The 25977-nt window shown below is 39.7% G+C and overlaps 1 protein-coding gene across 2 annotated transcripts; it reads left to right on the top strand.

The window, feature by feature from the left end:
- The first annotated feature begins 692 nt into the window (after nucleotides 1–692).
- Nucleotides 693–25977, top strand: LOC126966817 (phospholipid-transporting ATPase ABCA3-like). 2 transcript variants are annotated; one of them, XR_007729823.1, is made up of 14 exons: nucleotides 693–795; nucleotides 1992–2163; nucleotides 3143–3268; nucleotides 3835–3958; nucleotides 4472–4593; nucleotides 5998–6122; nucleotides 7527–7707; nucleotides 8058–8219; nucleotides 9249–9406; nucleotides 10198–10294; nucleotides 10507–10698; nucleotides 16075–16177; nucleotides 16497–22125; nucleotides 22176–25977. XR_007729823.1 is itself a non-coding variant. In XM_050811073.1 (9 exons), exons 2-9 carry the CDS (start codon nucleotides 6054–6056, stop codon nucleotides 16678–16680), a joined length of 1146 nt encoding a protein of 381 aa, XP_050667030.1. In that variant the 5' UTR covers nucleotides 4475–4597; nucleotides 5998–6053; the 3' UTR covers nucleotides 16681–25977. The 2 variants fall into 2 exon arrangements, 1 of the variants encoding a protein (XP_050667030.1); XM_050811073.1 differs by lacking the exons at nucleotides 693–795; nucleotides 1992–2163; nucleotides 3143–3268; nucleotides 3835–3958 and having other exon boundaries at nucleotides 4475–4597; nucleotides 16497–25977.

Here is a 25977-nt window from a genome sequence, read left to right as displayed (position 1 = left end):
CCACCTGCGCACAACATGCCATAAATTAGGATATCATCTTCACCACCTGGATGTGTGTACATGGAACTTTCTTCCACGTACTACAAAGCTGTGAAATGAGCTTCCTTGTGCGGTGTTTCCAAGACGATACGACATGGGTACCTTAAAAAAAACGCGTACACCTTCCTTAAAGGCCGGCAACAGTCCTGTGACTATTCTGGTGTTGCAAGAGAATGTGGGCGGCGGTGATCACTTAACACCAGGTGACCCGTCCGCTCGTTTGTCCTCCTTCTCCATAAAAAAAATACTACGGTTAAAATTTACTCTCTATTAAAATAACATGTCTAGTTTCTCCAATATTAAGTGGTTTAGCGATGTGCTGCGGAGCGGAGTCGCAGACCTATGACGTCACAACACTACAGTCACTCATTATGTGTCGGGAATGGGCCCGAGTGGCGCTCGATACTATGACGCTACGTGAGTATTTCCCGTTGTATGAAATATTTAAATAATGCGGAAACGGAAATTAAAATATCTTAAAAACAATTTGCTTTAATTTACTTACTGAGAGTGATTTGACAGACTGCGTTCATATTGTCCATTACAAACATTTTATCGGCAACATCGCCCTTTCTGTCCTTTACTGAAATGTATGGGCATTTCATTGAAAAAGTTTTCATATGATCTATTAAGAATAATTGTTTGTTTCAGGTTAAAATAATGGCATCCGGAAGCAGTTTGGGCTTTCAGTTCGCTTTCAACATTGGTTTTTGTATGGCGTTTGTCACCGCGTTCCTTGTACTGTTTGTAATTAAGGTAATATTATTCTAATACCTATACTTTACTTATTTTATTAATAAATAGTCTGTCCCTACTGTGCCCGCGTTGTATTTGAGATATAAAATATTCTCCGCAGTTCTCAGCATATTCGTGTTTGCTAAGTTTTAAATTACTTCTTTTCTTTGTGTAACAATTATGGACTAATAATATATATGTATATAATACAATAATTGTATACCCTGTAGTTAATTACCTCAGTTCATCTATTAAAATATACAACTTTCATCAAGTTACTAGCTGCTTTCCCAGGACGTCGTCCGCGTGAAAGTTAATAATCAGCACTACTATATATACTATGTCGGAATATATATCTTATGTGGAAAAATATTGAGGTTGACAATTAATTTTTAGTTTTAACAATGCACGCACACTAACACAAAGTGACATACAAATCGCGAGTGTAAGATGTAGCTTGTCATGCACACTAAAGTATTACCCCTGGCCTGTTTTCATTGGTCTAACAGCAAGATACTCTATCTAGACGTATTAATTATCTTAGTGTAGCATATTGTCCCGAACTCTTATTAATATTCATGAAAAACAAGCATTAAATCAATTCAATCGTTGTGCGTTTTGCTTTTGGACGTCCATATAAACGAACTGACTATAATTAAGTTATTGTTTGTCGCTCGCGTCATGTCATGGTTCTAATCAAGCTCGTATGTACCTACCTATCTATACAGTTACGACTTAGTGCAGGATAAAATTGTGCATAACATGCAGGAAAAATGTAATGGTCTTTCAACGCGTTACTATCGGTAATTAAAGTAGGTTTGACAACGTTTTATATATAGACAAAAAACTGAGCTTTATAAGAAGACCTTATATTAAGTGGGTACAATTTTCCACCAGTTCAGTTCAATAGGTACTTATGTCGAAGTGGATATTTACTTAAATATACTGATAGGAAAATAATATTTCTGTCATTATAAAAGTGTTAATTGAATGCAGACATTAGGATTTGCTAGGTCAGGCTTGGCTTTAGCTTTATTATGTCGGTTCTTATTGAATGTATAACTATTAAATAAATATATAAATGAATTTTCACATTAAATTATTTTTGAAAGTAGACAACTATAGCGTCGTCAGAAGAAGTAAGAGTCACGCGATAGAAAGAGAGGCATCTTCTATGTAAAGTCTTCTGTACTCGTACATCATGTATGTGCCTCCAGGAGCGCGTGAGCGGCGCCAAGCTGCTGCAGCGTATCTCGGGCGTGCGGCCCGCGGTGCTGTGGTCGTGCTCCCTGGTGTGGGACTGGACCTGGATGCTGTGCGTGTACCTCAGCATCGTGCTGACCCTGGCCTGCTTCCAGGAGAACACGCTCTCCACGCCCCAAGAGTTGGGTAAGCACCGGAACTACATTCATAATACTTTTGTATCTATATTCACATTCCAGCACACTCCAACATCGCTGGGATGAATTTGAAACTGAACATTTTGATTCTCAAAATTTATATTTTATCTATTCTATATCTATCTATATCAAGTGACTTTATAAAAACTACACGTTTTTTTATATTTAAAAATTCGGTTTTGTGCGAGTCCCTGTTGTATGAATGTGTTCTCGCCACGCCTTGTTTTCAAATATTTGTTGTTATAGCGGCATTTTAATACACACTCTAATCACAGTACAATATTGTATATTTTATTAAAAAGAGAGCAAAAAAAGAATGCTAGGAGAGTCCCTTGCGCCGCTTCTTCTCTCTCAGATCGCCATTTGTTTCCGAAGCGGTAGTAGCATCTAGTATATTAGAAATAACTTTAAAAATAATTCTAAAGGAATCAATTTTGAGAATATAAATGCCTTTTTAAATTTTTCTCTGGCAAAATTGTGAAAAGAAGTGACGACACAGTCAGACATATGGGCGCACAGATGAATGGACAGCGGAGCCATAAAAAAAATATAATAATATACTAAATTCAATAAACGAACAACTTCTTTTTGAATATTCTTGCGATAATTTGATGTTGGTAGATGCCCCTATATTTCAGTAAAGTTTCGGAAATTAATTACAACGCGTCAATTGTAAAGATTCTTTGCGACCAATGGAATAAAATAATTGCCAACACATGGAGATTGATATTCTTTTGATCATATATGTTACAAATTTCTGAATATTCCTGTCTGCCTATTGTTCTTGTATGCGAAATATCAAAGCAAAAGATCAATAATGAATTTTACTGTCTGAGTTACGATCGAAGATTGAATAAAATTTTAAATATTAAAATTAATAGACATTTAATGTTTATATGTAAGTGTTACGGTGAATTAAATAAGTCGCCTTTGTTTTATCTAGCTCCTTAATACCGTGTGTTCTCTAGGCAGAGTCCTATTGGTGCTGGTGGTGTTCTCGCTGGCGATAATACCGCTGCACTACCTCGCGTCATTCTACTTCGAGGCGGCCGCCACTGGTTTCTCGAAGATGTGCTTCTTGAATATATTCACTGGTAAGTTCTATACTACGTACAAAGGTACATAATTTCTTATTTTAGGAACAACTACATAAAAATAATCAAACTATGGAAAACAAGGCAACCGAGAGAAGAAATTATGATATCAACATTTTTTTTAATGTTCTTGGTATGACAAAAAACGAAAACAGGATTATGTTTGTAATCCAAGATGGCCGCGGCGCAAAACTTTGATTTGAACAATATGGTTATTGTTTGCAAGGTTTTTGGGGTGGGAAAGAACGAAATTGGAATTCATTTGGAAATCAAAGATGGCCGCTACGCAAAACTTTCATTTAAACAATATGGTTATTGTTTCCAAGGTTTTTGGGGTGCATAAGTACGAAATAAGGATTACTTTGGAATTCCAAGATGGCCGCTACGCAAAACTTTGTGTGCAACAATGTGGATACAGAACGATACGCGCGAGGGACCGCAAGGACAAATTTATTCATATCATAAAGTAATATAATAATATTTTTGCTTACCATAAGTGTAATGATTTGATCTAATTATGAATTACGATTTATGATTTTGACAGCCAAATGTTGTGCCTTCTGCAGGTTGTATGCCGTTCTTAATAACGGAAGTATTGCGGCTACCGGAAGTTGGAAGTCCGTTCTATGCTTCCATATTCGACTGGGTGTTCGCGCCGCTGCCTATCTATTGCATGAGCAGAAGTTTTAGGTGAGTTTAACTATTTATTATTTTATCAACTGTATAAATTTCTGCCTATAGAGCAACTTCGGATCGGTCAGTCAATAAATAAATGACACAACCGTTGATTACGAATATCTCTATCGGACGTTACGTAGTATTGTGAACGACATGCTTTAAGGAGAGACAAATAAAATTGAGTCATGAGAAGAAGCAGCAAGAATGTCATTGTCACTCTTTTATTAGTATTTATAGCTACATCATTTTACAAATAGTATAATGATAATCCATGCAAAGTAATGCAACTAAATAATCATGCGTTGCAACAAGTGAAAAAATTAAAAAATGCGAGTAAATTATAAAAAAAAAAACTTGAGTGGATGCATCAATTCACTCACACACAGAAATAAGTAAAGGTCCGTTATTTGTGTGAAGTTTCAGAAATTGTATTACTATGAGTTGTACATTGACTTTAACATTTTTTGTACATTCATTCCGCCGGCTTCATGAAAGATTAATCAGAGGTGTTTTTGTTTCGTAAAGGGATATGACAGTGTCGTCGTTCTCGCTGCTGGCCTGCGACAGTCTGTGCGGCCAGTACGTCAACATGGACAACTGTACGCGGGACACGTTGTGTCACAAGCTGAACATATCCGTTTGCTGTAGTAAGTGAGTCCTTTACTTGCTTCCCAACGCTTTCTTCTACTTTTCTTCTTCAGTCTGCAAGCTCAGTTTCAATATCTGAAGGCCTACCATCAACTTTTAATTAGCGATTTAATTCCGATTCGGCTAAATTTAGGTACCTAAACTGAATCGCTAAGATTCGTACAATGAAGTGCCAATAACTGAATGGTTATTTTCAGTATTTTGTTATACAAAAAAGTCCAATAAAGTAGTCTCATCTCATCTTTCATCAATTGCATTTCCCTTCTCTATATGTTTTCACTATTTTTAAAAGTTATTAACAAAAGGATTCACTTTCCGCTAAGAATGTAGCAACTTTTTTTGAATCGCTCACTTTTACACATAAGATATCCATCCAGTTTAGGTTTAAGTATTACCTCACCTCATGGTACGAATGGATGAACGAACTTTAACAGTTTGCGATTCAATTTCCGATTTGTTGTCAACCTAAATGGGATAGCTCTAATCAGACGTCGTGGTATGAAATAGCTAAGCAGTTCATTTTAGGTCGTCAATTGAATAGCAATAACAGTTCATGGTAGGCCCGCTGGACTTACTTATGTATCTAGTTTATTTCTACTATTCTCTTAATGTCTCAATCTTTCATATATGACGCTTGCTTGCATCACGTTTTTTTTATATCAATACCAAATTTACCTTACGAAATAAATACGCCAAAGTTATCTAATATGCTATAGAAATTTATAGAGACATTTACCAGTAAATAAAACAACCAACTAAAGGACCTTTGTATTATTTTCTAAAACGAAAATGGCACTAGCAGGTTATCCTTGCACTTAGGTTACGTGAGTGTGGATGTGTCTTAAATTTTCTCTCAAACATAGGCACCAGTGTCACAAATCTCGGGAACTGTTTGGAGTTCCTTGAGGACGATCGATCTGGTGACGCAAATTGTGTCACTGCTAAAGAGAAAACGTCAAAATATGACAAAGCATTCGTTATTCTTAAACTTAAACAATTCGATGTATATTTATTAGAATATTGCTATGTATCCGCAATAGTATTAATTTAATACCTTTGTCAGGTATTTTCTACTTATTGCCCAATTCTGTGTCTGTGTAAATTTTCAAAGGGTTATTTTTAATGTTTAATAAATAGTAAGTAATCTAAAAGGTTTTCAGTGTGGCCCCTTTTGCAAGCGCTATTAGCGTTTTGGGTTTGTAGTATGTACGTAGCTTGCAAAATTACTGGCATTCTGAGACTTGTGATTTTTTAGTCCTGAATACCGAATTGCAATTGGCAAGTCACATATAAGATTAATGATTTGCTCATTGTATCACCACTTGAGGCCTGAGTCTTATTTCCAAAACTGAACAATAAATTTAACATGGAAGTAAAACTATTAATGACTTTCTTGTCTGCAGTCGATGACGACCCGTTCCTAAGCTGGAGTGAGCCCGGTATCGGGCGCTATCTGTTCATGATGACATTGGTCGGAGCCGTAGCTTTCGCTGTGCTGCTCATCAAGGAATATGAAATTATTAACAAGGTATAATTTACATTCTATGAGTACTTTACCAAAAATCCTCTTATATCGATTGTATATATGTTTAATAAAATCAGAATTGTTAAATTGATTGATTGATTATCTATTTGCCCCGTTGAAAAGGGAAGTCTGGCTGGTTTGATCCTGTAAAGAAGCTGGCCGAAAGTAGATTGAGTGCAAAGACTTCTAGAATTAAAGTTGATGAGTGCTGGATATATGTTGGGAAAGATTCATGATCAGATTGGTCAGGTTCTGAATGGGTCAAAAGGTCAGGTCAAAAATATCACGAATGTGGGGTGGTTTTTTTTGCTTATGAATAACGCGGCGTCTGTGAAGTTCAAAGGAAAATGGTAGTCCATGATAAAACTTAAATTAGAATACTTTTATTCAAAATTTAAAAAGATATGTCTTAGACCTGAGAGGAACGGTCGCAAGAAACTCAGTGTTTAATAAAATTGCATAAAAAAGAATCTGTTCATTAAATATTCATTCCCATTTTTTGGTATCATTTAGATAGTTGTCTTTTACAATTATTTTGAATTGCTCTACAGATAATAATTGAAGAGTCCAGAAAATAATATATATTGTCTAGCATAACAAAGACTTACTATCCTTGTTTGTTCCTGGTGTTAACATTATAATTATCACTGTTATTGCGAGGCAACAGTAAATTTCTTTAAATTTTGTTGGTAATGATTTATTATTATTACGAATGCATTGAATAGTGTAATTTCTCGCGTTCGGGCGTAGTTGACACAACTGTTGTGTGGACATCCGTTCCCGACTAACGACCGATTGGAACTGGCCAAAGAGAATAATAATATATAGGGAAAATATAGCCCTCTCTACGCATTATAAGCTGTCTATTTGAAAACTAGCGCCATCTGGAGATTAGCCCCGAAAATAACTATATATACGCTCGAGAAGAATTATAAAATTCATTTTTAATGTTGTGACGCAATTAAATAACGAACACTACTTTTTAATGTAGGTATTGCATTTTTTTTTAAATGTTGAAATAGCGCGAAGAGTTTGTTATTTAATTTTGCCACAACACAACAACATAAAGGATAGATTTAGGAGTGTAAATATGCAAAGTGGAACACGAGAGCTACATACATGCGCAACCGCTAGAAGTAGCCGCCATTTTATGACCAGTGGGCAGTGACACAAATAAAGAAAAGTTGAAGGGTTTCAAAGCGAGTGACAGCTTACAAAGCTTTAATTTTCGGGCCAACAATCAGATTGCACTACAGTCTTCTGAAAACGTCACTTTAAGGCGGCTGTCCCTCCCATGGAACTAGCGTTCTCGTTGTGCGATGCATTCTTTATATAGCACTGTCCGACTAGATGTCGACACACTACATATAGATGTGAAGGCAGTGTCAGTACCTGGTAACCCCGCAGGTGCTCTACTCGGACAGCCGGCCACCGCCCGCCGCCGGCCGCGACGAGGACGGCGACGTGGCGGCCGAGCGGCGCGCCGTCCGCGAGCTGGCGCCGGCCGGCCTGGCCGCCCGCAGCCTGGTGTGCAGGGAGCTGACCAAGTACTACGGGGGCTTGCTGGCCGTCGACAAGCTGTCGTTCGGTGAGACACATAATATACTTGATAGTCATCCAGAAAGTGGACTGTATGAAAGCGACTAGGATATTGACCTGAGGAAGCTGCACTGCTTACGACACGTAATCCGGTCCTTGTTTGTAGTCCGATTGGTTCAAGCGGTTTCCCTCCCTATCTTACAATCCGTTTCGTGGCGCTAAAACTGTGAAAACAGAGCAAATTGTTCCTACAGTTTCGCTACCTCTCTTCTGGATTAGGATTTCCGCATACTGTCCTAGTTATAAAAAAATACACTGTGTATTGAGTGCCGCCGTTAATTATACGATAGATCCAGATGTTGAATGTGGGCATGTAAAGTGAGTAGTGATTGTCTGCAGCCGTCCGCAAGGCCGAATGCTTCGGTCTCCTGGGCATCAACGGCGCGGGCAAGACGACCACCTTCAAGATGCTGACGGGAGACGAGCGCATCAGCAGCGGCGACGCCTACGTGCACGGCCACTCGCTCAAGACGCACATCCACGACGTGCACAAGCACATGGGTCAGTTTGATTGTTCGATCAGATCGGTAACCAGCTTAACCTGATGGAGGCTCCTTTGCACAGGTGCCGGCTAGATTATGGGTATCACAACGGCGCCTTTTTCGCGTTTTTTACCGTGAAGCAGTAATTTGTAAGCATTACTGTGTTTCGTTCTGAAGGACGCCGTAGCTATCGAAATTACTGGACAAATGAGACAAAATCAATTGAAGTGCTGATCAGAATTTTTGGGTTTATCAAGTATTCTTAGCGGCACTCCATTCTAATGGGACATGGCGTATCAATTATCATCCCTCCTTTATTTTCATAAAAAAACGGCCTCCAAAACGGCGAGAGAAATAAACGTGTGGATGTATTTATGTTTAATTGTGTTAGGCGAGGTTTGACTTGAAGTCACCGCCCGTACTAACGGGCGCTCCCAAATATCGGCTTCTTCTATTTGAGCACATCCAACGAAGAGCGGCTCGAATCATCAACGATTAAGTCATCCCCGATCAGCGTTGCTTAGAGATGTGAGTTCTCGCCGCATCTTTTACCGCATTTATCACGGGAATGCTTAGAGGAGTCGTTCGAGTTGATACCAGCAGCTGAATTCCACTACCGGACATTAAGTCAAAATGAGAAATTCCACCCGCACCATTCTGATGTCTACATCCGCGGATTTTGAGAGAAACTTCTTGTCTTCAAGCCTAGAAGTCTTAAAGCTTAGAGCATAATCCCAAGTTATAAGGTGTCCAACGCATCTCTTAACCCGCGATGTTGTGGATGTCCACGAGCGGTTGCCTCACTACCTCATGCAAATGAGTTAATATTGTAAGAATCGGTAGTAAAGTCGGTCGAATAAAAACCGTTGAAAGTTCCACAATATAATTTTGTACATTTTTTTAATCGGGAATGGTCTGGCTGTGTATAAAGTTACACACACAAACACATACACCACAAGAAGCTTTTTTTAAATCCAAAACAATCAGAACGACCAAACTTAAACCCGTATTATGTTATAGATAATAGATGTTAGTTCGATATCACCAGGTTACTGTCCACAATTCGACGCGCTGCTAGACAACTTGACGGCGCGAGAAACGCTCAAGATATTCTGCCTCCTGCGAGGTATTCCGGTACGGGTCGGTTCGGCGCGCGGCATCCAGTTGGCCGAACAACTCGGATTTTTGAAGCATTATGATAAAAAGGTAGGGAGAGCCATAAATGTATTAATATCTCATTATTTTTCTCCCCTTTGGCAAATTTGAAGTGTTTGTAATGTCACTTATTGTTGCAATAACTGGTACGTGAGACATTCCTTCTTAAGGTATCTGGGTGTTATTTCATCGGTCATATCACCTAATGCTACGCTCTACGCATTGTAATGCGGCAATTTCAATATTTTTTTTAAAAATAGGTATTTAAATCAATGTTGATTGATTTAAATATAAATTATAAATAAAGTTGGGCCTAAAATACTACCATGCGGCACCCCGAAATCTTGTTTTTTGTTACTGTAAATGTAATCTATTTGAACAGTTTGCTTTCGGTTCTTAAGATAGCTGTAAAAGAATAAAATTGCATTACCTCGAATCCACAGGCGTTCAAGTTTTGTTATCAGTATTGTATTCGCACAGGAACTGTATCAAATGCGCGAGCCAAGTCGAGGAATAATCCAGCACATTTATTTTTATTATCTGTTTTAAAACGAAATAGGTTACCTGTTACATAAAATCATATTTGAGTTTTTATATTTAACTAGACGAATATTAACTAAACTAGTAATATTTTGGATAGTAAATGATGGATGGCTGACTATGTTAATACCACTTGACTTGTAAATCAGTTATAAAAATAAAAATTATGTAGTTCATTAATCAAAGGCATAGTAAACTTTATAGCCTTAAGCTTTATGTTTTTCTATATTAATAGTTTTAAATTGCTTAAGATGACAATAATTCAATTTAATAGAATTTCCAATAAACATTTTTGTTCCAAGGTCCACGAGTGCAGTGGTGGCACAAAACGAAAGATAAGCACGGCCGTGGCATTACTAGGCGACGCCCCTCTTGTGTTTCTCGATGAACCCACCACGGGTAAGTGCTTAATTAGCTATATATTTAACATAAAAAGACAAAAAATAACTTTCTACCTGCTAAGAAACATGGATTGATAAGCTAGGCAGATAATATAAAAATCTAGCATTTCTGAATATGCTTATCAAATAAAATGTAAATTAAAAAAAATTATGCCTATACACGCTTTTTACGGCAATAATAATTGGCAAATTATTTTTGTCATTGCGCAGGTATGGACCCGGCTTCCAAACGACGCGTGTGGAGCTGTGTGAGCAGCGCGGTGGTGGGGGGTCGCAGCGTGGTGCTGACGTCACACAGCATGGAGGAGTGCGAGGCGCTGTGCTCGCGGCTCACGGTGATGGTCAACGGACGACTGTACTGTCTGGGGCCGCTGCAACACCTCAAGAACAAGTTCTCACAAGGTACTAGTTGATAGCGCGGATTGTGACCGACACACACATGGAGGAGTGCGAGGCGCTGTGCTCGCGGCTCACGGTGATGGTCAACGGACGACTGTACTGTCTGGGGCCGCTGCAACACCTCAAGAACAAGTTCTCACAAGGTACTAGTTGATAGCGCGGATTGTGACCGACACACACATGGAGGAGTGCGAGGCGCTGTGCTCGCGGCTCACGGTGATGGTCAACGGACGACTGTACTGTCTGGGGCCGCTGCAACACCTCAAGAACAAGTTCTCACAAGGTACTAGTTGATAGCGCGGATTGTGACCGACACACACATGGAGGAGTGCGAGGCGCTGTGCTCGCGGCTCACGGTGATGGTCAACGGACGACTGTACTGTCTGGGGCCGCTGCAACACCTCAAGAACAAGTTCTCACAAGGTACTAGTTGATAGCGCGGATTGTGACCGACACACACATGGAGGAGTGCGAGGCGCTGTGCTCGCGGCTCACGGTGATGGTCAACGGACGACTGTACTGTCTGGGGCCGCTGCAACACCTCAAGAACAAGTTCTCACAAGGTACTAGTTGATAGCGCGGATTGTGACCGACACACACATGGAGGAGTGCGAGGCGCTGTGCTCGCGGCTCACGGTGATGGTCAACGGACGACTGTACTGTCTGGGGCCGCTGCAACACCTCAAGAACAAGTTCTCACAAGGTACTAGTTGATAGCGCGGATTGTGACCGACACACACATGGAGGAGTGCGAGGCGCTGTGCTCGCGGCTCACGGTGATGGTCAACGGACGACTGTACTGTCTGGGGCCGCTGCAACACCTCAAGAACAAGTTCTCACAAGGTACTAGTTGATAGCGCGGATTGTGACCGACACACACATGGAGGAGTGCGAGGCGCTGTGCTCGCGGCTCACGGTGATGGTCAACGGACGACTGTACTGTCTGGGGCCGCTGCAACACCTCAAGAACAAGTTCTCACAAGGTACTAGTTGATAGCGCGGATTGTGACCGACACACACATGGAGGAGTGCGAGGCGCTGTGCTCGCGGCTCACGGTGATGGTCAACGGACGACTGTACTGTCTGGGGCCGCTGCAACACCTCAAGAACAAGTTCTCACAAGGTACTAGTTGATAGCGCGGATTGTGACCGACACACACATGGAGGAGTGCGAGGCGCTGTGCTCGCGGCTCACGGTGATGGTCAACGGACGACTGTACTGTCTGGGGCCGCTGCAACACCTCAAGAACAAGTTCTCACAAGGTACTAGTTGATAGCGCGGATTGTGACCGACACACACATGGAGGAGTGCGAGGCGCTGTGCTCGCGGCTCACGGTGATGGTCAACGGACGACTGTACTGTCTGGGGCCGCTGCAACACCTCAAGAACAAGTTCTCACAAGGTACTAGTTGATAGCGCGGATTGTGACCGACACACACATGGAGGAGTGCGAGGCGCTGTGCTCGCGGCTCACGGTGATGGTCAACGGACGACTGTACTGTCTGGGGCCGCTGCAACACCTCAAGAACAAGTTCTCACAAGGTACTAGTTGATAGCGCGGATTGTGACCGACACACACATGGAGGAGTGCGAGGCGCTGTGCTCGCGGCTCACGGTGATGGTCAACGGACGACTGTACTGTCTGGGGCCGCTGCAACACCTCAAGAACAAGTTCTCACAAGGTACTAGTTGATAGCGCGGATTGTGACCGACACACACATGGAGGAGTGCGAGGCGCTGTGCTCGCGGCTCACGGTGATGGTCAACGGACGACTGTACTGTCTGGGGCCGCTGCAACACCTCAAGAACAAGTTCTCACAAGGTACTAGTTGATAGCGCGGATTGTGACCGACACACACATGGAGGAGTGCGAGGCGCTGTGCTCGCGGCTCACGGTGATGGTCAACGGACGACTGTACTGTCTGGGGCCGCTGCAACACCTCAAGAACAAGTTCTCACAAGGTACTAGTTGATAGCGCGGATTGTGACCGACACACACATGGAGGAGTGCGAGGCGCTGTGCTCGCGGCTCACGGTGATGGTCAACGGACGACTGTACTGTCTGGGGCCGCTGCAACACCTCAAGAACAAGTTCTCACAAGGTACTAGTTGATAGCGCGGATTGTGACCGACACACACATGGAGGAGTGCGAGGCGCTGTGCTCGCGGCTCACGGTGATGGTCAACGGACGACTGTACTGTCTGGGGCCGCTGCAACACCTCAAGAACAAGTTCTCACAAGGTACTAGTTGATAGCGCGGATTGTGACCGACACACACATGGAGGAGTGCGAGGCGCTGTGCTCGCGGCTCACGGTGATGGTCAACGGACGACTGTACTGTCTGGGGCCGCTGCAACACCTCAAGAACAAGTTCTCACAAGGTACTAGTTGATAGCGCGGATTGTGACCGACACACACATGGAGGAGTGCGAGGCGCTGTGCTCGCGGCTCACGGTGATGGTCAACGGACGACTGTACTGTCTGGGGCCGCTGCAACACCTCAAGAACAAGTTCTCACAAGGTACTAGTTGATAGCGCGGATTGTGACCGACACACACATGGAGGAGTGCGAGGCGCTGTGCTCGCGGCTCACGGTGATGGTCAACGGACGACTGTACTGTCTGGGGCCGCTGCAACACCTCAAGAACAAGTTCTCACAAGGTACTAGTTGATAGCGCGGATTGTGACCGACACACACATGGAGGAGTGCGAGGCGCTGTGCTCGCGGCTCACGGTGATGGTCAACGGACGACTGTACTGTCTGGGGCCGCTGCAACACCTCAAGAACAAGTTCTCACAAGGTACTAGTTGATAGCGCGGATTGTGACCGACACACACATGGAGGAGTGCGAGGCGCTGTGCTCGCGGCTCACGGTGATGGTCAACGGACGACTGTACTGTCTGGGGCCGCTGCAACACCTCAAGAACAAGTTCTCACAAGGTACTAGTTGATAGCGCGGATTGTGACCGACACACACATGGAGGAGTGCGAGGCGCTGTGCTCGCGGCTCACGGTGATGGTCAACGGACGACTGTACTGTCTGGGGCCGCTGCAACACCTCAAGAACAAGTTCTCACAAGGTACTAGTTGATAGCGCGGATTGTGACCGACACACACATGGAGGAGTGCGAGGCGCTGTGCTCGCGGCTCACGGTGATGGTCAACGGACGACTGTACTGTCTGGGGCCGCTGCAACACCTCAAGAACAAGTTCTCACAAGGTACTAGTTGATAGCGCGGATTGTGACCGACACACACATGGAGGAGTGCGAGGCGCTGTGCTCGCGGCTCACGGTGATGGTCAACGGACGACTGTACTGTCTGGGGCCGCTGCAACACCTCAAGAACAAGTTCTCACAAGGTACTAGTTGATAGCGCGGATTGTGACCGACACACACATGGAGGAGTGCGAGGCGCTGTGCTCGCGGCTCACGGTGATGGTCAACGGACGACTGTACTGTCTGGGGCCGCTGCAACACCTCAAGAACAAGTTCTCACAAGGTACTAGTTGATAGCGCGGATTGTGACCGACACACACATGGAGGAGTGCGAGGCGCTGTGCTCGCGGCTCACGGTGATGGTCAACGGACGACTGTACTGTCTGGGGCCGCTGCAACACCTCAAGAACAAGTTCTCACAAGGTACTAGTTGATAGCGCGGATTGTGACCGACACACACATGGAGGAGTGCGAGGCGCTGTGCTCGCGGCTCACGGTGATGGTCAACGGACGACTGTACTGTCTGGGGCCGCTGCAACACCTCAAGAACAAGTTCTCACAAGGTACTAGTTGATAGCGCGGATTGTGACCGACACACACATGGAGGAGTGCGAGGCGCTGTGCTCGCGGCTCACGGTGATGGTCAACGGACGACTGTACTGTCTGGGGCCGCTGCAACACCTCAAGAACAAGTTCTCACAAGGTACTAGTTGATAGCGCGGATTGTGACCGACACACACATGGAGGAGTGCGAGGCGCTGTGCTCGCGGCTCACGGTGATGGTCAACGGACGACTGTACTGTCTGGGGCCGCTGCAACACCTCAAGAACAAGTTCTCACAGGGTAAATTAATTAAAACTGTTTGCATTTATATATAACGCGTCATCAGGCCTGCCTCGCTTCCCGTAGCGCTATCCAGTAGGGACTCACAAGCGAACAGTGACGCACGCGCGAGCTTTGTTCGTCACCTACTTCAGCGATCTGGAAGATCTTTCAAATTGGAGAAACATACAAAAACAAATCATATTTAAGCTCACAGCGATCCAAATAAATATTTTTAAGCTTCTTGATTAGATAATAATAATAATAGAAAATATCTTATTTAAAGTGATTATTATTATTATTAATTACTTTATAATAGCTACCTTTTTATCACCTATGCCAAGTAGGTTCAATAGTAATGTTGCGTTTTTCGTACTTAGACCAAGAGCGGACCGCAAAAAGTTGTTTGTTATTGTAAATATAATACCTAAACGACGTGTGCAAGTCTAGCTTGCGTCATGATTCTGTTCAAGCACCTATGTAAACCTGCCTACTTAAATAGTTCCTACTTTTCTGTCGACCATGTCATGGTCTTCAGCAGATAGTAATGTCAACGCATACATTACTATCTGCAACTAATGTAGGTTTGACAACAATATAATATTGATTTAAAATTACGATGACATACCTACCTATTTATATTATAGAAACAACTGAGCTTTTTTTATAAGATGACCTTATACTAGGTAGGAACAATTTATGGTAAAGTCAACCCTAACGTCGTCAGAAGAGCTAAGAGTTACGCGATAGAAAGAGAGGCAACTTCTAAGTGAATAAAAAGGTAGGCTAATAGCGCTGTGCGATCTGAATTATTCCTTATTGTATGAGGTCGCAAGAGTCCTTATTTCTAATTAATTTAGCGGAGTGCGCCTTCTGTGTATTCTTAGACGTCGTTTACATTACATTTTTCAAGGAGCTTTCTTCCACGTACTACGAAGATGTGGAATGAGCTTCCTTGTGCGGTGTTTCCGGGACGATACGACATGGGTACCTTTAAAAAAAGCGCCTAAACCTTCCTTAAAGGCCGGCACCGCTTCTGTGATTCCTCTGGTGTTGCAAGAGAACGTGGGCGGCGGTGATCACTTAACACCAGGTGACCCGTACGCTCGTTTGTCCTCCTATTCCATAAAAAATAAAAAAACCCGCAGAATATCAGAATCGAGGTCAGAATGGGCTTACTTGGTTATTTTTTCTATAATTCGCTTCACATAAAAGGATTACTGAGGGGAAGCAGTGGGGTGTTTGCATGTTGTACAGTCGCGCACGATTATGTTTTTTTTTAATTGGTACTATTAATACTATTTGCGCCATAATACTTAAGAGGTCTTGGTTTACAGGTTATACACTGATTGTGAAGTGCAAAGATGTTCCCGCTAGAAGTACTGAAGTAGCAAATATAAAACAATTTATACTAGACAATTTCAAAGAAGCGAGACACATGTAAGTTGGTAGCGAGTAACACTCATTAGTTATGTTCTGAATCTGACCATTAACAGTTTGCGCTTTTAAAATTATTATTATTTTATACTAGTCGTCTGATAACAATTCCATTTGATTCAAATATTATTATCAAAAATCGTTTATCGAAAGCTCGAATCTACAATCATTTTAGATTTGTTTTTGGGCCAATGCTTATATTAATTAGTAACATTTTGTTCATGTTATTATTTCAGAACTAAAAATATTTATTTTACTTTTCATTTGGCATGAAGAACAGTTTACTGTAATAAATTAATTTTAATGGTTTTTTAATGTGCAGTGAATCATACATGGGCATTAGCACCTTCTACATTCTGGACTCGAGCCTGCTGTGGTGGGAGATATTCAGCACGATGGAAGAAGCCTGCAAGCAGTATCCTATTGAGGATTACTCCGTGTCGCAGACCACGTTGGAGCAAGTTTTCCTGAGGTTCAGCCGAATGCAGTCGCGGCCCGATGTTTAAGACAACACATACCTCATTACAATCGCTAATTGTTAGGGTGGCCGCACACTAGAACGCCAGAAATACTCAAAATGCATATATTTGAATATGTACTTGTGCTGTAATTATACTAATGGTTCAGAAAGCTTATTTTCTTGATGGAAGAATACGAACTTTCTGTAACGCCATGGATTCTCCATGGGTGACCATCGCGTAGCGAGCAACTCCGAAACATTGCCTGAGACTTGTGCCTCGGGTGTAGGGTTCTGTCCTTACCATGTACATCAGCTCACTACTCTTGTTTCTTTCCCTCCTGATCAAATTTTTGGTAAGAATCCTTTAAAGCTGCCCTTATTTGTTCGTTCTATTGATGAGCTTAATGCAAACCTTGGCACGCAATGGTCCTTTACTATGTTATAGTGAGATTTTGCTGACATACATCACGCAGCTGCTTGATTCTCAACTGCTTAAGTAGACGTTAACGACAAAAGAATCGGAAATACTGGAGCATTTTTGTGTCGTATTTATATGACACATTAGTTAGGTGTGTTCTACGGTGTGCGGCCTGGCTTATCTGAGTATTTCGAGAATTTAATAGAAAGAATACTCATTTGCTTTGTATGCAAGAGTTACTGTAATTAACGTAAGATATTGTAACAAAATATTTTCACAGAGTCTCGTACTTAATTTTAGACGTCGCTATTTATAAAAACACTTTTTGCCTCTGAATACATTGTTTATAATGTTTTATGTTGCGCCTAATATAATACACTTAGATCATTTATACGTCCTGATAGACTGTGACAATGCCGAAAAAAATTGAGGTTAACTGTTAACCTCTATTTTGAGTAATGTGGTACACTAACACAAAGTGTTTACCAGTGGGATGCTCCTTTGCACAGGATGCCGGCTAGATAATGGATACTAAAACGGCGCCTATTTTTGCCGTGAAGCAATAATGTGTAAGCATTACTGTGCTTCAGTCTGAAGGGCGCCCTAGCTAGTAAAATTACTGCGAAAATAAGACTTAACATCTTATATCTCAAGGTGACGAGCGCAATTGTAGTGCCGCTCAAAATTATTAGGCTTTTTAAGAATCCTGAGCGGCACTGCATCAGTTGAACGTCCTGCTCGTCTCGTCCCGTATTTAAAAAAAAAAACAAGTGGCATACTAATCGCGAGTGTAAGACGTAGCAAACGTGGCCTGTTTTCATCGTTTGTCTAGCAGAAAGAGGCTCTATCTAAGCGTATTAATTATCTAAGACAATACATAGAAACACTGTCTTAAAATTGTTGCTCATAAATTTTTTTTTTTACGATTACGAATTTTAGTCAATATATTGCTTACTGTTACATAAACAATACCGAGGACTAGCTATAGTTATATAGAAGCCGAGTCGATAGGCAAAAGAATCAAAATGGTGGCTTGTAATTGCAAATACAAATAACAGTAAAGATAGCAATAAATTTTGCCTTCGCATACAATAAAGAATATCAGTAAGTCCGTCAAATCACTTAAAACTTTATCGGTGTTAGTACATAAAAGTTAAACACGTGTTTAACACTAGTTTTAAATTCAAATTCAAATATTTTTATTTAAAATAGGATGTGAAATCACTTATTGAAAGTCAAAAAAAAACTACCACCCATTCCAAAGTGAATGCCTCAGGCCTGAGAAGAATGGGCGCAACAAACTCAGCGGGCTTTTTTTTTCATCAAAAATATGTTTTACAATTAAAGTAACATTGTACAATTAAACTTATTATTTAATAGCCTGAGGGCGGTCGCTCCATTCCCAATCTGTGGTATCATTAAGAAAGTCATTTATGTTATAGTAACCTTTACCACACAAACGTTTTTTAACAATTCTTTTGAATAACGTAACACCTTTGTTTTGAACATTTTCTGGGATCTTGTTGTAAAAGCATATACGTCGCCCCACAAAAGACTTACTAACTCGACTTAGCCGAGTAGTAGGCATCATCAGTTTATGTCTGTTCCTGGTGTTAACATTATGGTTATGACAGTTTCTGGCAAATTCACTTATGTGCCTATGAACATACATTACATTATCAAGAATATATTGAGAAGCAACAGTCAAGATGTTAATTTCTTTGAATTTTGCTCTCAATGATTCCCTAGGACCTAGGTTATGTATAGCGCGAATAGCCCTCTTCTACAGCACAAATATTGTATTAATATCGGCAGCGTTGCCCCATAGCAATATACCATAGGACATAATACTATGGAAATAACTAAAGTATACTAGTCGCGCCCTATCTATGTCAGTTAATTGTCTAATTTTTTTAACCGCGTATGCTCCAGAACTAAGTCTGTTCGCCAATCCTTCAATATGGGGGCCCCATTGTAATTTGGAATCTAGAGTTATGCCAAGAAATATAGCAGATTCCACCGGTTCTATCACCTCTCCGTTTAACAAAACATTTGCATTTACATTTTTGACATTTGGTACGGTAAATTTAATGAATTTAGTTTTCTTGCTATTTAACAATAGGTTATTAGCGCTAAACCAGTACACGATGTCAGATAAAATATCGTTCACTTCGTCATACATAGCTTGGTTTCTTTTCACTTTGAAAATCAGTGAAGTGTCGTCCGCAAACAATACTACCTTATGTTTTTTCTCTATAAGATTAGGAAGATCATTTATATAGATAAGGAAGAGGAACGGTCCAAGAATAGACCCTTGTGGTACCCCCATACTGAGAGGAGTCCCAGGAGATCTCCTGCCATTCACGTCGACCCTCTGAATTCTATTGTTTAGATATGAAGTCAGAAGATCGAGCGAAGTTCCTTTTATGCCATAGTGGTATAGCTTCCTGACCAGCGTTGAATGTTGAACACAATCAAAAGCCTTAGATAAATCACAGAAGATGCCAAGTGAATTCTGCGATTCCGTTCCGTTCCTGTAATAATTGTTCTTCAGTTAATGTCACTGACGTTGCTATAGTTAGGCACTGTCTAACAAAACACGTCTTAATGCCAAGTTTAATTTTTTGTTTTGTAATGACACCGTATGAATGTATAGATTCTGTCTAAATACGCTAGTTCTTGTTGCAATTAATTAAACGAGCAACTTTGAAGTTATTGCAGGTAATTTTCACTAACTTATTATTAAAAATAATTCATACATTGCGTGACGTCATAAGGTCGCAGGAAGCCTACGCCTAGTTTCAATTATCAATACAGTAATAGTAAATAAGTCAGGCAGCCTTGCAAATAAACGCGGGAAACGTTATACGTCCGAAAAAACCGACCATAAGCAAAATGTCTATTTGTAAACATTTTGCATATTCTTGGTTTGCTCTCAGATATAACTTTATACCGAGTTTATTTGGAAGATCGTTAATGTTTTAATAGAACATAGTCTAAGGTAAAGGATATCGAAAATATATCTTCAATACATTCTTCGATTGACCGATAGATATTTGTGACATTAAAATTTAGTACTGATTTTCTTTTGCACGTTGTACTGCCGCTTATGTGAGTGTAGATACCAAGTGTGTGTGAGTGAGACAGAATGATAAGCGATACCATTTTAATTGTTTTCTCTATTGACTCGGCTTTTATTTAATGAAAGATAAGGTACTCACTGATTTGCAAGTACTTATATTAGTAAACGTGACTTATGTATTCGTAATAGTCGTATGTGTTTACATTAATAATTGTAATTATAATAATATTTAATGTTTTATATTATTACCTCGGGTCTGTATGTGGAAGTATCTAGAATATTATGTAATAGATAATATTAAGAGATACGCCACTTAGGCTAATTTAAATTAGCAAATATTATTATTGCTATAGATGGTAATGTTACATAGGCCCCAGCATCGAATCTTGAGCGGTGAGTGAAAGTTAATGATAATATATAATATAATTGATGTACTCCAACATCGCGTCACTGAGACACGGCACTGTCTGCCAATGTTACCGCACTTAGATTTAGGATTGGTCTCCGCTGCGCTCCAACTAGATACCGCACTACCTAAGAACAATACCTTTTCGATTATGGCAACTAGTAGATGCTTGTGTGCGTGGCAACTTGACACTCAATGTCATCTTTCAAATTTTGTAACATACGCTTCGTGTTATTTTACATTGAAATTAATAAAATACAAAATACTATATACTATAATATGTGATACCAGTGTCTTTCTTATTTCTTGTAGTATTATTTTTACAAGATTTTACTACGCAATCCGGCATTTTAGTTTCAATTATTAGCATAGTTTAACAGAACATGTGGCACGTGAACGTCACACATTGTTCGAGGCTGGCTCGAGTACGCCCACTTCGGCGTAGTAGGTATTAGTTGCCGCACTTTGCGACTACGCCTGCGGTATCTAGTTGGAGCTCAGCGGAGACCAATCCTTAATCTAAGTTACCGCATTTCGCAATGACATCCCGTTTTCAATTCTGCGTTTCAATGTTACCGCTTAAGATCCTTGCCTAAAGGTCATACATAGCTCATTAGAGCAACCCGGCACCCGTCTAGCACAGCCTTGTCGTTTGCGTCACTCGGAGCTATAAGTTAGCAATGCGCAGTCGTAACCACTTAAGATATCTTTGTGAATTGAACCTTATGTTAAGGCCTTAAGGTTTAATTCACATTAAATATACAATGTAACTTTTGTATGGAATTTTGTTGAGGTTATAAACAGTATATATATAGCCGCGTTGAGCAAATGAGCTGTGACCTTAATCAGATGCTTGCCTTTTTGCTATTTCTATACCAATCCTGAGAAGTTTGCTAGTGATACAAATTTACTATTCATGTGACTTTTTAAAAGTAATATATTTGTACTTTTTAATATTTTATTAGAATATACGCATACCAGTTGCACGCTATGGTAGCAGTCATGACAAATTATCAAAATACTGTCCAATGAACAGATATATGTTGCATCAAATGTAGGTAGTTGTCAATATAAACGACATTGATTGTTGTTATAATGAACATCATAATGCGCCGCTAGTTAAGTAAAGACTTGCCCCCAGGAAGACGCTAGCAACTCTCAGATATTTGTATGACATAATTTCAGTGCCGGAACTAGGACTCTAAAATGTGTCAGCTCTGGTACAGAAATTCTTCCGATTGGCCCTCGCCAATTAGAGGTATCACATGACTGTTCGTATACACCAGCAGAAGCACAGTTATTATAAACACACTACAATACGGCTAGTAAGGTTAAAATGCATGTTACTAAAGCTTCGTTCTTTAGGATCAAAACTAACAACACAATAACATAAAAAACTGCATTTACAATAAACAAAGTTAAACTTAACAAATTCGAAAAACAAATATTTATTTCGGTACCTACTTGAGCAATACATAATAAATTAAAAGACACAATTAAGTATTGAATATACTGCTGCGTTACTTTACGGTAGGTACTGCCCGTCACCAGGCGAGAGCGGGGCGGGTCGGCAGAAGTGGGAGAGGTAATCATCGGCAGAAGTGGGAGATGTTATTATCGGCAGAAGTGGGAGAGGTAATTATCGGCAAAGTTACTTGGTTAATTCGTTATCCTCCCCTCCGCGTGGAGAAAGCCCGCTATAGGCTAATTTACTGTTTTGATCTTTTGACCGTTTAAATGTTGTATTATAATATCGTTGTGTCAGTGCGAATACAGAATTTTTTGATTTTCGATATTTCTTGAACTGAAGTTTACAAAAAAGCTTTTTATTAAATAAAACTTATAAGTTTATTACCAGTTAATATGTACAAAATTCCATAGACCATAGTATGACGATGGTGAAACATTATTTTTTTAAAGAAATCATAAGATCATATTATAACCTGTCCATTATAGTAAAAATAATACAAAGAATTCAATTCTAATATTTTTATTTTGACGTGTTTAGTGAAATAGTCATAATTTCGTACAACTCTGAACGAGCGGCGTCATTCACAGCACGAATCTATCATAAATCACGTTTTTTGTTTACAATAACCAAGCTTGTTTATCTAGCAACCCGTAACATAAACCACATAATGATACCTCGAGTATTATAAACACAAGTATTGGGTATCATGTTTCAAGTGGCCGGCGCCGGGTTTGGCGCCAAAACAGCTCAGCAAGTGGCTTCTGCGGGTGCGTATCAGAGGCATATGAACTGTATGCTGATTTAAACGTATTGTGCAACGTCGCAGATATATATAGGAGTTTCCAGCTGGCACACGAATAGTTAGTCACGGCACTGAAAGTAGTCTAACGCAGTGGTACACTTATATTTAGTTGACGGTAACTTCGTCACACTTACCTACTGACACTAAGGCTGAGTTCTGTAGAGCTTATTAAGACTACTTGCGTCAAACTTAGCTGAATTTAAGCTTAGCGCAATCTTTGATTACGTTAGTGATTACGTTACGCTAGTGAAGTTACTGGAAAAATGAGACTTAACATCCTATGTCTCAAGGTTACGAGCGCAATTGTAGTGCCGCTCAGAGTTATTAGGTTTTTCAAGAATTCTGAGCGGCACTACAATGGGCAGGGCGTTTCAATTACAATCAGCTGAGCAGCTCATCTCTTATTTTCATAAAAAAAAAACATTTTTATTATCAATTGACATATTACATTATACTGAGCTTTAGCTAAGACAGCGTTGAAAAGCCAAGTTTGCGTTTTATCACACTCAGCAAAGTTTTAGGTGAGTAAAGTCTGTGCAAAGTCTAAATTAGCTCTATGCACTCAGTACGTTTAGCAAAGGTAGTCTATTGTTAATGTTATTACACCATTATTTATTAGTTATATCATTTGTTGTAAAAGAAATGATATCAAGTGAACAAATACAGTATTTTATATGTTAGTGTATATGCTAGCCAATATACCTAATTGCCATTAACATCTCTTGATGTATTCCTATGAACAAATTACTTAATATTATTGTACCCAGTGTAGTTATGTTGTGTTCAAATGTTTTGGGCACTTGTCAATGTACAAAGAATTGATTGAACGCAAGCGATAAATTAAGAAAGTAATGGATACAATGGTATCCTAATTATAATTTAAGCTTGGGCTCGGTTTGAACAGGCCTTGGTCGAATTTACCACTGGACACGAAACCCTAGAAGAAGAACCCAATAGAATCATGAATGACCTTTTTCCGCGGGTTGAGGAGGTAAAATTACCTATTACATCTTAAGGTATGTATAGGTAGGTACTTTTGAAATGACTTATTATAATATTTTATCTACACCCATGCTTTAAATCCTCTATTAAAGATTCTGAAACAGTTAGCTTATTGCCAACATTAGAACACCCAATGTTCTAATAACCATTACATCATCCAAAAGAGCGTTGTAATGTTGTACTGAATTTCATAACAACACTCCTGTGTTTTTTTTTATCCCTTCATGCGCAAAGAGTTTCAACATACAGCCACATTCTTATTGCTCGATGCGTGATATTTGTATGAATTTCAAAAAAAGAACATTTTCGTTTACGCGCGCTCCAACCATTCCCGCCATTTTTCTTCGATATTTTTATTGTTTTGTTTACAAAAAAATAGCGATTCATTTTAAACGCTGCAAAAGAACATTATATTCGAGTGAATTCTAATTAGTGCACTATACAAAATGTAAATTACTACTAAAATAAATAATTGTTTCATTAATACTTAGTTTATTTGTATATAATCAGTAATGAATGATATTAGGTTACTACTACGACTGGTGTTTAATGTTAGCAGTAAGCTAACTGTTCCAGAATCTTTTAGAGGATTCATATTCTGGGTGTAGATAAAGTCTTGTATGCAACTGTTGATAAGTAGGTATTAAAACACTCGTGTGATAAATCCACATTCGTGTTTTAATTACACAACAGTTGCATAAATAACTATTGTATGTATACCAAATTTTATTTATTTTAAGAAAAGGAACTACTATTGTACGTTGAAATTGTACTTATACGTGTAAAGACACATGTTTTGAGTCATCGTTATTATTTCTACAAAACAAAACAGCGCTTTTGCCCATTTTTGACATAGCATTACACTTCGAGATCTCGCGCAAGACGGCATATCACTTGCTGAGGCTATCAGGCTCAGTAAGTGACTCGAGTGGTAAAGACTAAAGACGAACACGGTCCACGTTACGCATCCAGTGGTAAGTTCGTCCAAGAAACAGACTGAAGCTGTGAATCTGTGAACTGTTTTTTTTTCACTAATTTTATTTTTGTACTGTAACAGGTAACTAGTACTTGCTGGGTAAGTACTTAAATATACTTAAAAATCTTAATAATGATGCTTGGCATTATGCAATGTGAATTTTTATTTTATTATTTAAAAAAATATGTTATATTTGTGCCTGTCATGGCGGATCGTATATATTCCTAGTATAATTAAATTATAGATGTATTATAGGTCTGTATTTCAGTATTGCGTTGATTCTAAATCGTATTTATACCAAAGGACTCGGTTGAGGCTGAGAGATAAAATTATAAATTTAAATTATAACTGGGCCTAGGTATTGCACATAGTTGAGTAATTGTATCAAAATGCCTGAATAACTTAAAACCAAACACATCTTAAAAACAAAATTAGATTATCATTAAATTCTACATTTAAGACTCTCAAAACCTAATATTATGCCTATTAAGGGATACCATTCAAAGAATAAGCTATACCCTTCACTTCAATAACAGGTTGAAGAGATAGCAAGTGTGCAAATCCTGCTTTAGGACGGTTTTTAACCTTCAAATAACATTTTTTCAATATGTAACAATGTTAATCAATTAAGTGAACAATTAAATATAAATAAACCTCGTAATGAGAAGTTTTTCTACTTTAAGTAAATGATTTTTAAGGTAGGCCTTTAATTCATTCGTTTTTACCTAGGTCCAAAAATGCTGTTTAGAAAATTTTACCGATGTATATTATAAAGTACAATAATCATTTATCTATGCAATGAAGTGATTATATTATGATATTTGTTTGTGATATAATATTGTGATTATCTCTTATATTTAACGTTTTATAAATATACCACTTATTTACTTGTACTTACGCATATTTTATCGTAATAGAGCCAGTTTTTTACATTTTCTGGGTTGAAGAGTACTTGAACATAATACGAAATGCTATTTATTAAATAAATTCCCTAATCTTTAAGATAAGTTACAGTACTTGTATTGTAAACTATTGTATGTTTTCTTTGTTGAATTTTATTATTCATGTAAATTGTACTTTATTCATGCTTAAAATATATATAAATTATTATATAAATATAAGAAAAGTGTTCGTTTGCAATGTATGTAAGTAGAAATACAAAATTTAAATAAAGCTTTCGCATATA

Source organism: Leptidea sinapis, chromosome 11 (assembly GCF_905404315.1).
Source record: "Leptidea sinapis chromosome 11, ilLepSina1.1, whole genome shotgun sequence".
In the NCBI taxonomy this organism is placed as follows: Eukaryota; Metazoa; Arthropoda; class Insecta; order Lepidoptera; family Pieridae; genus Leptidea; species Leptidea sinapis.
This window is presented reverse-complemented; position numbering and strand designations above follow the sequence as displayed.